The sequence below is a fragment of the Artemia sp. Qi Xiang Cuo genome, chromosome 7 (assembly GCF_049724085.1).
Source record: "Artemia sp. Qi Xiang Cuo chromosome 7, ASM4972408v1, whole genome shotgun sequence".
Classification (NCBI taxonomy): Eukaryota; Metazoa; Arthropoda; class Branchiopoda; order Anostraca; family Artemiidae; genus Artemia; species Artemia sp. Qi Xiang Cuo.
The window spans coordinates 29672079-29688683 of NC_142800.1; the positions used below are offsets into that span (position 1 = coordinate 29672079).

General features: G+C 34.8%; 1 protein-coding gene across 9 annotated transcripts in view; it reads right to left on the reverse strand.

Moving 5' to 3' along the window:
* Nucleotides 1-15153, reverse strand: part of LOC148950145 (ankyrin repeat domain-containing protein 40-like) — a 34095-nt gene extending 18942 nt beyond the window's left edge. Inside the window, exons 1-3 of one of the 9 annotated variants that reach the window (XM_089092169.1) lie at nt 15130-15153; nt 9987-10073; nt 8127-8305 (exon numbers count right to left, since the gene is read on the reverse strand). In XM_089092169.1, the coding sequence (XP_088948295.1) occupies nt 8127-8251 (125 nt within the window). In that variant the 5' untranslated portion in view covers nt 8252-8305; nt 9987-10073; nt 15130-15153. Of the gene's footprint in view, nt 1-8126; nt 8306-9860; nt 10074-15001 lie in introns of those variants that run through there. The other 8 variants (XM_089092168.1, XM_089092171.1, XM_089092172.1 and 5 more) reach the window with 8 other exon arrangements.
* Nucleotides 15154-16605: the final 1452 nt, after the last annotated feature.

Here is a 16605-nt window from a genome sequence, read left to right on the forward strand (position 1 = left end):
GCTTACGAACCTTTTTTCTAAATTGTGAACCATTTATGAACCTAGGTTAAAAATATGAACTTTATTTATAATTATGAACCCAGTGGGAGGCCTGTAATAGAGAATGAAATCCCAGCTTTTGGTCCATAAATCGTGTGCTCTCTTTCAGTTATGAGTAATATATTTCACTTTACTTTTAAGGAAGAAGATTTTATTTTCTATTTTGTCCATGTGAAAATAGATATTTCTTGTACCTTTTATTATAAAAAGGTTAACCATTCTATTAATAGACTACATACATTATAATATAGGTGGATACGTTGCACCTTGTCGGAATCAGAATCATACAAGGAGCAATAGTCTGTAAGTGGATGGTCATAGGCAGGTCTGAGGGGTTCAGTTCTGCATCTTGCTCCAACCTCAAATATAGCCTACAGATAACGTCCATCTCTCCTGCACTGAACTGAATTAAATTTGTAAACAAAAAAAGCCACAACAAAACAAATACAACAAGCGATGGGTTGTAGAAAATATAATTTAACTACATGAATTACCTCCTGAGGAAAAAACTTTAATTACTTAGAATAAAAAAAGAACTTTTCGCATGCTGACCAAATGGTCTGCGTTGCGCAGGTTCCGAAACTTTTTACTGCCTTCGGCCGGGAGTGCAATGCGTGGTTTGAGGGGAAATCATCCGACGCTTCCCGTGTTTTCTCCCCAGATCTCTCCAGGTACCCATTAAAACTGGGTCGACTCTGGCTGAGCTTACAGAGTCACACCATTGACTCCTGTTTTAAACCAAAAAACCAGCGATACCAGGACTTAAACCCCTGTTCTCAGGATTTCCATTGTATTGCGCTAACCACTCGGCAAGGACAATTACAGATAATGCTATAGAATAATTATTTGAAATGTTCTTAAATCAAAAAAAAAATGGGTCATCTATGTTCCTATGTTCATCTCAGTTCAATTTTAGTTCTCATTCAGTGAACATCTAAAAAGCAGATTATATATATATGACTGAAATTGTGAAATACATTATCCAGCATTCAATTAGTTTGAGTTGTAAAACATATATCCTGCAGAATTTGTCGAGAAGTTAAATATCTTTGGATTTTGCTGAGAAGTTCACTCGGAATTGCTGTTAGCCGTTATTAACGGCGGCTTAGCTAACTGCACGTTTTGATTCAGTGTGGATAAAATAATTGATTCTTAAACAGGTACGCCTTTCTATTTTCAGTAGCTAGTAATTACCGTCAAGATGACGGAATCAACGGAAGTCCAGATACAGATTTTAATGAAATTAAGTGAAATGTCAATAGAGCTTAAAAACTGAATCCCCTGTGCGAAAAGGTAAAAACATTATCTATGGAGGTTTCTTCAATTTCGGAATCTCTGAATAAGATAATTTGTGAAGTGGAAAAAGATCAGAACATACAGAGGCGCAAGTTCGTGAGCTGAAAATGGAAGTTCGTGAGCTGGAAATGGAAGTTGCAAAGAATAATAAGATAATGGATAGAATTGAAGCAGATCAAAAAAGGTGTAATGTGACACTCTTTAATTTTGACCCAAAGATAAGGAATTCTAGTCTAAAAGAGAACATTCTTAGATGCTTAAATGAAATAGTAAGAGGTGCCAGGTTTATGCACACAGATATTACAGATGTTTTTTGTTTACCTTCAAACCAAAAAGTCAGACCAGTCGTAATTAAATTAGATGTCTATGGAATTAAAAAATCCCTATTTACTTCGGCTGCACTTTTCAAAAGGCTTCATTTGTCAGTAGCCCCAGATTACACTTCTTCAAATTTATTGGCACGCAGTAAGTTGATACCAATTTCGGAAGCCGCGAGTAGAAAGGCCATTTACATCTAAAGCTGAGGGATGTGAGACTTTTCGTAGGAATAAGATTTTTGCATAAGATAGTGAATTGGGTAAAATCAAAGAAATGTACCGAGAACAAAGATATAGGTTATAGCAGTTATAGGTTATAGCAGTAGAGAAAATAAGAACCCATGATCATCAGAGTTCCGACTTCAATCGTAATATGCACAGGGGCAATGAAGTAATTGGCAATGTAAGTTTACTCAGTAAAGAAGGATCAAAATCAGTCATGCATGGGACAGTGATTGAAGTTCAGAAAGGAAAACGTGTGCGTGATGAGATGGCTAGGCCCCATAATGATTTTAAAGAACCTGGGACATCTTACGCTCGTGCAAATCAGATTATTTCACGTGAGAGAAGCGGATCGGTAAATTCTGCTGCTAGTGGTCATAGGTGGATTTAGCTCAGCAGAGTGTGAGACAGGGCAAAAGAAATAGTAAGAACATTAGCCCTTTGGAGCAGGATAAAGGCGCAAAAAAAAATGCTCGAGAAAGGGAGACGATTCAGGATTACGAATCATTTGGGGCTCGCCAGATAGTGAAAGCTCCGGTTTTTTATCAGGCATCCTAGTTGGGGAGATACAGTAGTGCCTGGGAGCCAGTAGAAATTGCCAGAATAGGGAATACAGGGCCATAGTGAATCGTGTTTACGTTTTGCAGTTTCGAATTTGCAAAATTATAGTAGGGAAAAGTTAAAAAATCTATTTGTCAAGTACATCAGCCAGTTGTGAAAATTGGGATGTTGTTTGCCTTATTGAGACGTGGAATTCTCTAGATGATTTTTCGTCATGTGAAGATTTTGATGTTTTTGAGTGTCGGAGAAAAGTTTTGGCAAATGGTAGATATTATGGAGGAGTTTCAGCGCTTGTAAGGAAGGACGTATTTAATTTATTTCGTAGGCTAGAAAGTGAGTCTGCAAATTTATTATGGTTACTATTATCAGTTAAAAATGTTCACCTTGTTATATGTGTTGTTTATTTGCCTCTGAATAATAGTTCTTATAGTTCTTATAGCCATGAAGACATATGAGAATTGATTAAAAATGAAACTCAGTTGCATAAAAGAATGTACCCTTGCCGTAATTTTGTTTTTCTAGGGGACTTCAATGCATATACTAGGGAAGAGGACGAGTTGCAGGTTGCTGAACCCCTTGTAAATGAACCAGGTCAGAATGTTCGTTTGGAGAGTGAATGTGAGTATGTTTTCTCCATTAGGAAAAGTAGGGATATATCACGGAAACTAAATAGATGGGGATGGAATTTAATAAATTTTTGTAAAAAGGAAGGGTTACTAATTATGAACGGAAGGTTGGGAGGAGATTTTGGTGTGGGTGATTATACGTGTTATAGTGGGTCTGGCCCGAGTTTAATTGATTATATTTTATGTAGTTTTTCTCTTTGGCCACGGGCAGTCGGCCTCGGTGTTCTAGAGTTGGTCGAATCTGACCATCTGCCAGTGAGTATTAAGTTGAGAGCGTTTATTCGATGGTCTGAAAGGGGAAATGAAAGGTCTACGTGTGAGGAAATGATAAACCAGATTGGATAGCCAAGGAGAAAGGAGAATTGGTTAAAATGGATCTAGAAAGTGAGGAATTTCAGAATGATTGCCATTCGATTTTGAATTTTTCAGAACCAGCTGAATTGCATCAAACTGTTTCGGTAATTATAGATAGAATTTATGAGAGCATCAACCCTTTATCTAAGGATAGGAAACATCCGGTCAGAAAAGATGAGGGTTTTTTCGATGGAGAATGTAGGCAGAAAAGGGAAGAGGTAAACAGGGTTTTCAGGCTACTTAAAGCAACAGACCCATTGGATCAGGAAACGAATTTGCGCAGGCTAGCTAATATAAGAAATTAAGGTCAGATTATAATAGGGTTAAAAAAGTTAAAAAAGAGAGAGGGAGATGAAAACTAATGAGGAATTTAAGAGAGCTTATATGGTGAATAACCCTAGAGATTTTTGGTGGGTAGTTAAATGTTCAATCCAGGGCCCATGGATAAGAGGAGATGTCCCAGCAGTTGAGACATGGCCAGATTATTTTGAAAACAGGGAGTCAGAATATGCCAGGGCAAATGAGTCGAATGGTTCAGAGGATAGAGAGTTAGGTTTAGGGACGTTAACAAATTCTTTAAGACAGAATGATTACGATTTAATTAGGCCTGTATCTCAACAAGAAATTTGGGATCAAGAATTTTGAGATTTTCTTGTTAAGAAATTTTATTTCAGCAAGAAAATCAGGATTTGGGAGAAATTTGGGTTGAAAAAGATGAATGGTAATTCGTATTCAGGAACAGATGGTATATCTACAAAGGCCCTGAGGTTAGGAAGGACAGCTTTAATACCCATGTTGGCCGCAATATTCTCGTTTGTAGTAGGCCTGTAGGTTGTAGTTGACCTCGCTCATGCGACATTTCTGTACCAGTGCCTCTTTTTAAGAAAGGTAATAGGAAGTTAGACGAAAACTTTAGGTCTATCTTTATGGGAAATGTGGTAAGTAAATTGTTTTGTAAGGTTCTGGAATTTAGGCTAAGAGATTGGTTAGATAAGGAGGAAATACTTAGCCCGATGCAAGCGGGATTCAGATCGACATTCAGCACTGTTGCCCATATTTTTACCTCGGATGTATTGAGAAGGAAATATGCTAAAAGAAAAAATGGTCGGCTATTCGTAGTCTTTTTAGACCTGAAAAGTGCTTTTGATTCGGTAAATAGGAGGTTTTTAATTGAAAGTCTGTTAGAAACAGGCTTGCCGTCATTGCTTTGTAGCAATAATAGCAGATATGTATTGGAGGGTGAAATTTGTTGTGAAGGTTGTGGGGAATTTTTCTAGGCTGGGCACGTCTCATGTGGGTGTGAAACAAGGATGTAATTTATCTCCTAAGCTTTCCTCCTTGTTTGATAATGATTTATATAGTTTTATGAAAAGTAATGGAGCCCCTTATGTATCTTTGGATTGGTTTAGGCTATCATGCATGTTATTCGCGGATGACATAGCTCTAGTGGCGGATAGTAGAGATAATCTTCAGAAGCAATTAGATATAATAAAAAATTAAAGAAAAGAAGGATTTAGAGTTGAACGCTAAGAAATCAGTAGTATTAGTATTTAGGAGTAAAGGAGATGTTGATTCAGAGGTTCATTTTAATTTTGAAGGAAAGGTGTTAGAGGTTAAAGAAGAATTTGTTTATTTGGTGTTAAGTTTAGTGCATTAAGGGGGATGTATAGGCATGTAGAAAATTGTAATTTAAGAGGTAATAGGCTAATAAATGTGCTTCTGAGAAGTAATTAGGTCAGCTAGCTGACATGAGGATCCAGAAAAGAGTTTTCCAGACAAAAGTGGCTTCTAGTCTACATTGGGGCTCTGAGGCTTGGGGTTTTGCTAAAGCAGCTAAGCTAGAAGTAGTTTAGGTGAAATATTTTATGAGAATTTTAGGCTTGAAGGATTCATTTAGTTTAGTGGTACTGAAAGGAAATTTTGGGCTTTTCACTTTAAGGAGCGTTAGATTGGTAAAATTTTGGGAGAAAATAGTCAGGATACCTAGAGTTCGGCTTCTTCAGTCAGCTCATTTGCAGAGCTTGAAGGACAGAAGACATGATTCTTTGCCTAATTGGGTCAAAAAAACACTGGAACTTTGTGGCCTTTGGAGATATGGAATGAAGGAAAAGGCCCTATGGGTGAAACCGTGTCAAAAGGGAAGGAGTCCAGCAAAGCCTAAAGGACCAAGAAATCCAAGAGTGGCAAGTTCATAAGGACCAATCTATGTCTTTGAGGTTTTACTCCCAAGCCAAAGACTGTTGGGGGGGATGTTTATTTTAAATTTGGGTTGAATAAAGAGGATTTGAAAATTTTTGTTGTTGGTAAGAGGGGATAGTTTGGATTCAGTTGAGAGAAGGAAATATTTGGGAAGTTTAGGCTGGCGGCTGGCCCTTATTTTTGCCCAATGTAGGGATGTGTGAATGAGAACTTATTTCATTTTCTATCCGAGTGAGAAGAGCTGTCTGAATTGCGGAATGAATGTTTTGGACGAGTGTTTGGGAGTGAATGCTGGTTAATTGAGCGGATGGCTGAGAGGAACGCATGTGCTATTAAACAGTTGTGTAAATTTCTTCGTTTAGGGATTAAACATAGGGAATCATGGTTAAGGGGATAGCTTGTTATGGTTTTTAGGATTTGAATTTTATTATGATTAGTGTTCGTTGGTTAAAATGCTGAACCTTGGTGTGTTTCCTTTTTTGTCATTTTGTTGATTTTTATTATCTAAAGCTGTATTTTGTTCCTGAGCTTTGTTTGGATATTGTATTATGTGTTGCTATGGCCCACAGGCTTTGCGCAATAAATCTTTTCTTACCTTAGAATCATTATTAAGCATTTTCCATAGTTTACAATCCCTATAAATGAAAGAGAAGCTGGAACAAGTCGACTCCAATCAAGACATACAAAATTTAAACTACCATGTGTAAAATGAGAATTAAGAAAAGATTTTGTAAAAAAATATGTCAGAACAATAGACTAAATGATTAACATAAATACACTGGTGTACAAAAAGGTGAAGGATACAGCACTGGATTTTACAGTCCCTGCCGGCAGTACTGATCTCTGTTTCTAGATCCTTCAACCAGGAAGTACAGTGAGGTTAGAGGTCGTTCATCCTTTCTTTCACAAACACTTCCTGTTTACCTTGCACGGATTCCTCCAGGTACCCATCTGGAGCTGGTTCGACTCTGCCTAAGCTTAGAGGCACACTACTAACCCTCGTTTCAAACCAAATAACCGACAACACCATGATTTGAACTCCCGTACCGAAATACATAGGATTACATGTCTAGCACGCCAGCCACTCAACTAGAAGAGTTATGTCAAACCATTCATATCATCTCTGGTGGTATTTTTTGAATATTCGTATTTGTCTCTAGCAGATTCACACGTTGTTTTACAACTAAGAAGAAAAATTGTCTTATTTTAATAATTATCATTCTGGAGAATATTAACGTTAATCATCAACTGTCTATTTCAAATATTTTCTAGGGAATACTACATTTTGTTTATTTGGTGTTGTAGGTTAATTAGTTGGCACCTTTTCAGTCTATAGTTGACATGTAATTTCTGTTCCATAAATTTTAAAACAGTATTTATAACAGCACATGATGAAAAAATGGCACTTGAATTCTCATAGAGGAATAGATTTATATCAAGAATGACATAAAAGTACAGATAGACACAGAGTAAAATTGTATTCTATAATTCTAGTTGGTCACCATGACATTGCCTATTCAAATCAAGCAGGACGTTTCATTTACATAGATTAAACATCCTTGCATGACCCTAATTTCAGGTTTAAATCCTTTCTACTAAATCTGTCACTTTCTCCAAATATACATCTTTCTACTAAAACACAGTGGATGAGAAAAGGTCTTGAAACTCGTATAGGGCCCTCCACTTGTACAAATTACACATCTTTACATGATCCTGATTTGGTGGCCTTCATACAATGGGTACATACTGATTTTCTTTTAAGCTAGTTTACAATCAAAAATATCTTTCTTTCAATATCTGCTATAACTCTTTTTTCTACAGAATATAAAATTAAAAGTCAAAAGGAATATGCTGCTAAAACGTTCTGAGAAAATTTACGCTGTGCTCAAAACCCAAAAATAAGATTGCAGGAAATAGCCAGGAGAATTTTGCATAGTTTTTTATTTTAATATAAAAAAATATTGCTATAAGGTAGCATATTTGTTTTATATTGGTGTCATACAAGGCATGAAGGAAGGGGTTGTTGTTCAAAGAAAAGTATTTTCAGGCCCAGATCCAATAGGTCTGGGGCCCAATTGAATTCTTTTTGCAGAGCCCTCTATATGTATTAAGTATTTAAATATAATTCAGATTCAGAATACATAAATATATCAAATGTCATATTAATCAAATTTTAAAGAATAAATACATTAATAAATCTCTTCGAGCAATGCAAACTTAAAATAAATATATTTTCAACTAATTGAATAATTCATCATTTTTCCATTATTACCAAAAGCAATTTACTTTAAATTTCGAACAAAAATTTTGTACAATTTGATGGTAATGCGGGGCAAAAATTGGGCCCAACTGCTCAAACTACTCTTTATCTGGCCCTGGGTTCTGGCATGTAATTTTTGATAGGATTCAAGTTATAATGCTTGAAATGTTTGTAGGAAGGGGTTGGAAAATAGATTTACGCTTGCTCTGGATACCAAAGAGTCAAATTTATGGCCTTGTGAGGTATGCTTACCATCCATTTATGTCATGTTGGGCATTAACATTAACACCTCTATTAAGAAGTTCTATAACAGCCTCCATATCTCCAAAACATGCTGCCTCTCTCAACATTTCTTCATTGAATCTTGATTGGTTCATGATGGAGGCAAAATTCTAAAATATCTTCTTTTTCAAAAGTAAGAGCATCGAGAACTGAAAAAAAAAACTAAGCTTGTATATAGAAACAAAAAGGAATGTTATATACGAAAATATCAGTTGTGTTTACTTTTTATCTTTTATTCACTTGTGCTTCACATAATTCTAAAAAAAGAGCCACTTTGCCCACAAAGAGGCAAGAGGTAAATTATATTTATCTACATTTCTTATCCAGCCTTTATTCTGTATACTAACCTAGCCCTAACTATTTTATAATCAACACGAGAGTTTTCAAACAAAATAATATACTTGCTCTCAGGAGGTTTTAAACTGGATCTAAAGAAACTTGGATCTTCAGTAAAAATTTACAATTTAACAGATTAAAATTATACTAAATTTAAAGCTTGTTTTTATTTTCTTTTTTTGTCTGCTGAGCAATACTGCATTGTCAGTGGCACTAGTATATGTTTTATTTTTTTAAACCTCTGCAAAACTATACCTTGAAAGCTTTTTTATACCTTAGAAACCTATGAGGCTTGTGAACACAATATTCAGGAATGGATCTACAACATGCATTAATGCCCAGAAGGAAGATATCAAGTAACCACCTCTATTCTTCCCTCCCCCCCCCCGCCCTGACTTTGGACTTAGAAAATTCGTCAAAACAAAGTCTATATAAATGGACATAAAGATAAAAAAAGGGCTAAAAGGCTGCTCTCATTTTTATACTTCTACTTCATGGAGCCTTCTGGAATGGAGCCTAAATTTACAGGAAAGGAATTTTCAAGCTCCTATCTCTCTTCCTTCCCAATTTTTAGGCTTGGGAGATCACAAAGAAGATAGGACCTGTCCTCACTTGAACAAAATCAAAATTCTTGAATTTCAATGCAGTCTACTTTTCTTTGTTTCAACAACACAATTCTAAGGCTTCTCTTTCATTTTTTTTTTTTTTTTTTTTTTTTTTTTACAAGGTCTCCAAAGATATAAGGCTCCAAAAACTTTTCTGTGAACTCATTTTGTGCTGTAGATCTGTTCGTGTAAGTTTTACCTTTATAACATAAACTTTGTCCAAGTTCATTAAAGGTTAGCAATCTTTGGAAGAGAAAGGACGAAGATATTTTAAAAACCATTAGGGTCACAATTTAGATTCTACACACATTCCTGTGGACTCACTTGTGCTGTAGATCTGTTCCTGTAAGTTTTACTTTTATAACATAAACATTGTCCAAGTCTTTGAAAGTCAGCAGTCTTTGAAAGAGAAAGAGGGCAGATATTTTAAAAACCATTAGGGTCATAATTTAGATTTTACACACATTCCTGAGCTTTGTTCTACCTTTTAGCATATTGCTGATTAATGTTTTTGTATTTTGATGCATAATAAATTGTTGTGCTACAACTACTACATCAACTACTTACAAAGATAGCAAATACCTCTTATCTAGAATTTAAAAGGGTAATGTAAATGTAAATTATCCTGCCTTAATTACATCATACCTTTAAAAGTCAAATTTTGCAGAGAATTTAGCACAAGTGTGTTAACTACATTGCCAAGACAAACAATATAAGTGCAGCATACTTTAAACCAAACTTAAAATTGAGACAGCTCCATTACCCTTTGTCATATAACCCTTGGAACCTTGCAAGTAGCAGAGGGTGAAGATGGACACTTGAACACATTCTTTTGGACCCTTAATTGGACTTTTGGTCCATCATTGAAGGTTTCATTCACCTGACTCACCAGATTTCCAAGGTAGGGTAAATAATTACTTCTTTGGCAGTAACAGATTTTTTTCCAACAACCTATTTAAGCAAACTGGTGCAGCAACTGAAAATAAGAGAAATGGATTCAGTAATCTTATAGAAATGCTCTTCTTCTAAATTTGCTATGATAACAACACAATTCTTACTTAATTTTTATCAGTATGTTCTGATATAGGCATTTTTATCTTAATACTACTGCTACTACTACAACTAACAAAACACTACACCACTATGTTGTCAGAGGTCAACACAGCTACACATGCTCTTCCTTAATTCTAGTCATAGCCTACCTTTTTAAACCCTCCTAAGAAGTTCCCATTTCCCTGAAATCTTTCCCTAGAACATCCCCCCCCCCCATTTGGGGATGACCTGCTCTTTGTTTGGCCCAAGATGCTTGATCTACCAGGGCAAATTTAGAAATATGTCATACTTCCTTTCCAGAACGTGTCCCAGCCATCTAAACCTTTCTCTCATACAGGCTGAGAAAGCAGGATTCCACCACACTTTTTACACAGCTTCCTGTTAGAGATAAGGTCAGTCAGACAGGTACCCAAAACAATCCACAAGCAATTTCTCTAGAAAACATCTAACAAGTCCTTTTTTGTCTTTCAGACTGTGCACGCTTCAGATCCATACTTGACCACTGTCATAACTGTAGCTTGCAATATTCCAATCTTGGTCTGCAGACTTATGTTCCTATTCTTCCCAACTTTTTTTTAACTGTGAAAAAAACATCCTGGGCCTTGGCTATTCTACTTTAACATCTTCACTAAATGCACCATCTTTACTAATAATGCTACCTAGGTAAGTGAAACTGTCTACTTGATTGATCATCTTGTTATCCAGTATCACCTTTGCTTATTTCTAGACTTAGGAACTGAGTCCTCTCAACATTAATTTTCAAACCTATTCTTGCACCTTGAACTCTCAAAACCTCCAAAAATTCATTCATTTTACTAACATTTTCATCTAGGATGCTTAAATCATCAGCATTAGCTAAATCAAGGAGTTTTACTTCCATATTTGATTCAGCGTTCTCTCATTGCCTTTGCTGTGCTTCTTAGGACAAAGCCCATCAAAGTAATTTATATAAACAGGGATAGAATGCAACCCTGTTCAACTCCTGATTAAATGCAAACACAGCAACTAACCTCATTTCTTACCTCAACTGCAGCAACATTATTCTTATACATAGCACTAATCATTTAAATGTATTTATTTGGTATACCATACAAGGATAGGACCATTGATAAAGCTCTTTTTATCAGCTTAATCAAACACTTGCTGACAATGTATAAAACTGGGGACTAAAGGGGTTTGATGACTCAGGCACTTCTCAGTTATTGTATGAATGAAAATTCAGTCAACAAATCCTTTTCCCTTCCTAAAAGTATGCTGTTCAGCTCTTAAGACTTTATCTACATCATCTCTAAAACTAAAAAGTACCTTCATACTAAATAATTTGCTTCCTACAGAAACCAAGCTAATGTCTCCATAACTACCACAACTCTTGTTGTCTTTCGGAGTTCAATTAAGGTTTTCCCAAAATTACTAGGTATTTCCTCTTTTTCAAAACTCACAATCTTCAAATCTTCACAATCTTCAATAATTTATCCCTAACTTCACAGCCACCATGTTTAAAAAAAAAACTCATCTACCACAGTATCAGCAACTGTGGTTTATTATTTGTTAATCCTTTTAGCACTATCACTAATTCTTCCTCATAAAATTTATCTTCCTTCATGTCTAAAGTGTCAAAAACTTTTTCACTATTTTATATATTTTTTCTTGTACTTAATATCACAGTTTATCACAGCTCTATGCATATCTATTTTACTTTTATTGTAACAGTAATTGTGACCCCATTCCTACCTTTAACTGGGACAAGTTCAGACTTACTATTCCCACACAATTTATTAACATGTCAGTACAATGCTTTACAATTATGCCACCAGGCTGTATCTTTCAGATCTTCAGAAATCTTATCCATGGCCTCTAATTCAGACCTCCTTAATTCCTATTCTATGTTCTCTCCACTTTCCTCACAATCGTTTTATTTTTGTATGATCTATCACTCAAATAATCATTGTACAAGTCCCTCCTCCTTCCCATTAAACATAAACCATTTTCAAAAATATTCCTAGATGTGTTTCTATCTTTATTTCTTAAGACACCATCAGCAACTTCCCAAACTATTTTTCTAAAATTATTCTATACATCTTCTACTTTTGTCAAATTTTAGACTCTCTGGTTAAGTATTCAACTTTTCCATGAAAATTTCTTCTGAAGTCGGTAAATATATACCAAATCATATTATTGAGTAACAACTAAAGTGAATATACCACTTGATGCCTTTTTTTATGCTGATTACAAATATAATAATAATTTCCATTGGAAATGAATTTTGCCCCCCCCCCCTATGTATGGCAATTCAGGGTATATATTTCTACATTAGGGGGGGGGCAACTTTATTTCTGATGTAAATGGGAGGTAAGTTTAAACTTTGCCCCCACCCACCTAATGTAGAAATATATACCCTGGATTGGCATATATTGGGGGGGGGGGGTTAAATTCATTTCTGATAGAAATGATTACTATATTTGTAATCAGCATAAAAAAAGGCATCAAATGGATTATTCACTTTAGTTGTTACTCAATAATATGATTTGGTATATATTTACCCTGAAGTCATATGAACACTCCTCACTAGCTGTATCTAAACAAAACTAGAACATTCAACTTAATAGAAGAACCATCACCAGTTGGTCATGCAGAATCTTCCTAAAGCCATGCAAGGCAGCTGTGACACCAGTACTAGGCTTTGGAACCTACCTTGCCAGGCTCTTTATGAAAGTGTAAATCCAGCATCAGACATTAATTTGTTCTCAAGTGAATAATTAATGTAATTTATTTTTGGCTGTAAGCTTTAGAGTGTTCACATACTTCTAATATTTTTCTTTCAGAGTGTATAATTTGTTTCAAAATATTGGCACAAAATCCTTATTCCAAGATTTAATTTGCAAAAGATGTTCAAAATGTATGAGAAGAGTAAAAGAAATCATGTGTGGGGCCTGACCAATATATTAGCCAGCTGATATAGGGATTAGTGTCATTATTGATGAGCCAACCCAAAAATCTTAATCACCCCTTAGTTCTATGACTATCAACCTTAGTTCTGCCCTAGGATGGATGGATGATAGACTATCTATCAACAAGTGATAATGACATCATTTTTATGCAATCCTGAAAAAGGCTTATGCTAGCTTTGCCTCTAACTCAGACTATCAGTCTTGACTTTAACTCTATAGCTTGATTTTAATTCAAAAATTAACATAATTTCAAAAAGATATTGGGTATTGGTCATTTTTTTATGTGACTTATCCAGTAAAGGGTGTCAGATTTTATCAGGTACTTTTTACTAACTATGCATTTCTGTTTAATGAATGTTCACTTGAATAGGTGAGAGACCCAAGATTCAATCAATTAAAACCATAATATCAAGTCAGGGGTGCAGCTTGGAAATTTAGCTTATGTGTCTGCATTGATTTTTTTTTATATTTTTTAAATTCCTCCCCCAAACTTAAAATCCTAGCTGCACCCATGTATCCAGTCTGCCTAGTATGGATTCATTAGTAAGAGAGCATGACATATAAATTTAAAGTAAAGTTATCATATTAATATGTTAACAATTAAAATACAATTCCTGCTAGGCCTATTGAAATTTGGGTTTTGAATAATTAGCTTCATTAAATATCTTACACTTCTTTCAATCAGATTTTCACATATTTTTGTTTGTGTAAATAAACCACATCCACCATGAATTATTGATGCTGTTCTTTGGTGTTTAATAAACCAGAAAGAAACATGTAAGTTTGAATAGGCTATGGGCAGAGAATGCAAGATTTAAATTTTAGGTAAGTTTTTTTTTTCAAAGGGGAAATTGTATTGTATTGGTACAATACTAACATACTTGGGGGGGGGGGGGTCCCCAAATGTTCTTGGCTAGGGTAAAACACCTCTTTTTGGGAAAGACCACTTTTCTTTGGCATTCTGGAAAAATAGCAGTGGGTTTTTGGACCACCCCTTTTTACTACAACATGAAGCAATGTGAGGACAGTAATAAGGACCCCACCTTCTTGGTCAAATTTTCACCAATGATTTGTCAGCATAAATTGAAAATGTGGTCTCTGTTTTGAAAAGCAGTAGAAACAAAAAGTTATATTTAAATAGGCTATTTGTGATTTATAGAATAAATATCAAGCAATAAAAGTTACATTTCTAGAATCAGAAGGAAATCAGCTTTGTGTCAATATATGAATAAAACTGAAACACTAAAAGGATATATACAACAAAATAGGATAATTGGTATTTCTAAAAAGAGGTCCCTGCAGGTAAGTCAATAAACTAATAGGCCTAGTTAAGTGGTTGATCTTAAATAATCTGAATAATAACCATAGGGTAAGACACCCAGTAGTCGGCCACCTGCCTATTCTCGGACAGAATGTAACTAACAGGAAACCTGTAATATTTTAACAACTAAGTTTTTATACATAGCTGGTTTCCCTGGTCACTATTAGACCAGGGAAACCAGCTATGTATAAAAACTTTTGTTAAAATATTACAGGTTCCCTGTTAGTTACATTCTGTCCAAGAATAGGCAGGTGGCCGACTACTGGGTATCTTACCCTATTGATACATAGCTTAGACTTTTAGCTATTCATTAATATACCCAATCCTTCTCAATTCCTCTTTGGTAACAAGATGTGAGGGTTTTAGTTTTACATAATTTTGCTCAATTGGATAGGCTACTGGTTTTTTACCCTAGCTGCTAAAAAAAAGTTGGGTTGGTAAAATGGTGGTGGAGAGTTTAGCTATTTTACTATTTCAGTTGCTTTGTACTGGGTAAATTTTCTGATGGAAATAAATTATGTAAAATCAATGAAATAAGATCAGTCTCTGTTGGTAAAAAAAAAGCCAAGCCTATTAACCTACTAGGAAAAAGTCTTCAATGGTATCACTCATTGGTTATTATAGTGTTAGTTAAGAAAAATTATCACACTTCTGGATTATCAAAACCATGTTAACACGCTTATATTTCTTCTTATCTAAGATTCTTGTACTTTTTTGGCAGGCTATTGGCGAAGCACGTTATTAATATTTGAAATTGTGCGCCTTTTTCAGCAGTAGTTCAGGCTGAATCCAGTTTTAACGAAAGTGTGCGCAAGTCCGTGTTATGAAAGCCATTGTGGGGAAAAAAAAATTGATCCCACTGATTTAGAACTAGAGTATTTGTTGGTCAGATATACACACTTCAACTATATCAATGCCTGAATAATCAGTATCCTTTATTCATGCTCCTAACTGATTATGAATATCGACTAAACTCGTTATTTAGTCATCAGTGCTCTTTAGCCATTTTTCATGACCAAATAAAAATCTGAATGTTATCAAACGGGCTGATATGACTTGATCAGAAAGGATTAACAATAAATTAGAACTCTGTGCAGTTCTTCCATTTCTCTTTTGCAAAAATAAGGAAAAGGTTTCTTGAAATTAAAAAAAATTCTTGGTAAACTCAAAAAATATATCGGGAAACATTTTTCACATATGGTTTTAGATGCGTTTGGAGGACTAGTTAATACTTTGCTGTCATTGGCTGTGTTAAATAGATTAAGCCATTTTGTTCTTTCGGTGCAGGTAGAAATAGAATACGTTGAATCAGAAATCAAAATTTGGATTCCTTGCGTCCCCTCGTATATATTTAATTTGCTTTTGAAACCTACACGTGCGCCATCTCTGTATAAGAGAAATTAAAAACTCAATAGTCAATTAAAATTGTCCCTGCTTAGCAAAAACAGAGTGGGTCCTCTCATTAAATGGAAAATCGTAACTTCGGAAATTGATGTATCTTCACTGACAAGCTATTGATTTATATCCAATAAATTATATGATGAAATATTCTAAAGGGTAAAATCAAACAAAACGTACTACAAATCGACATGCAATTACGTAATAATTATGGTTATTGTAGTCCGAAGCATTCATTGAGTATTAGTAAAACTTCAGTGAAAAAGTACAGTAAAAGGTCTGTTGCATCATATTGAAAGAGCTTAACACCAATTTCAAAAAAAGTTGTGAGTATGCCAAAAATACTACACATTTGTGTAAATTTTGCAATTTGACGAGAACAAGGTTTTTGATTGATTCTCAAACCATAGACAAAATTATAAGTCGAAAATTGTTTACCAATGTTTTCTTTGACTCTGCCAAGAATTTATTGATTCTAAAAAGATTTTGCCTGATTTCCGAAAAATAGAAGTGAAAGCACTTTATGAAGTCCCAATGTCTTGTCAATTTTTTCTTTTGAACCCATTTCACCTCATTCAAGGGGGTCTTTTTTATTTTTTTACTCGAGAAAGACGGCCAAAAACAGCGATTTGCTCTTATAAAATTATGGCCTGATGATATTCATGACCAATGCTTGTAATTCATTAAATTTAGAACTTAAAGTAGTCTATTGATTCAGTCGTAAACATAATCAATATAAAGAATCTCGGGCGAATGAAATATTTACTATATAGAAAACGATTTATACA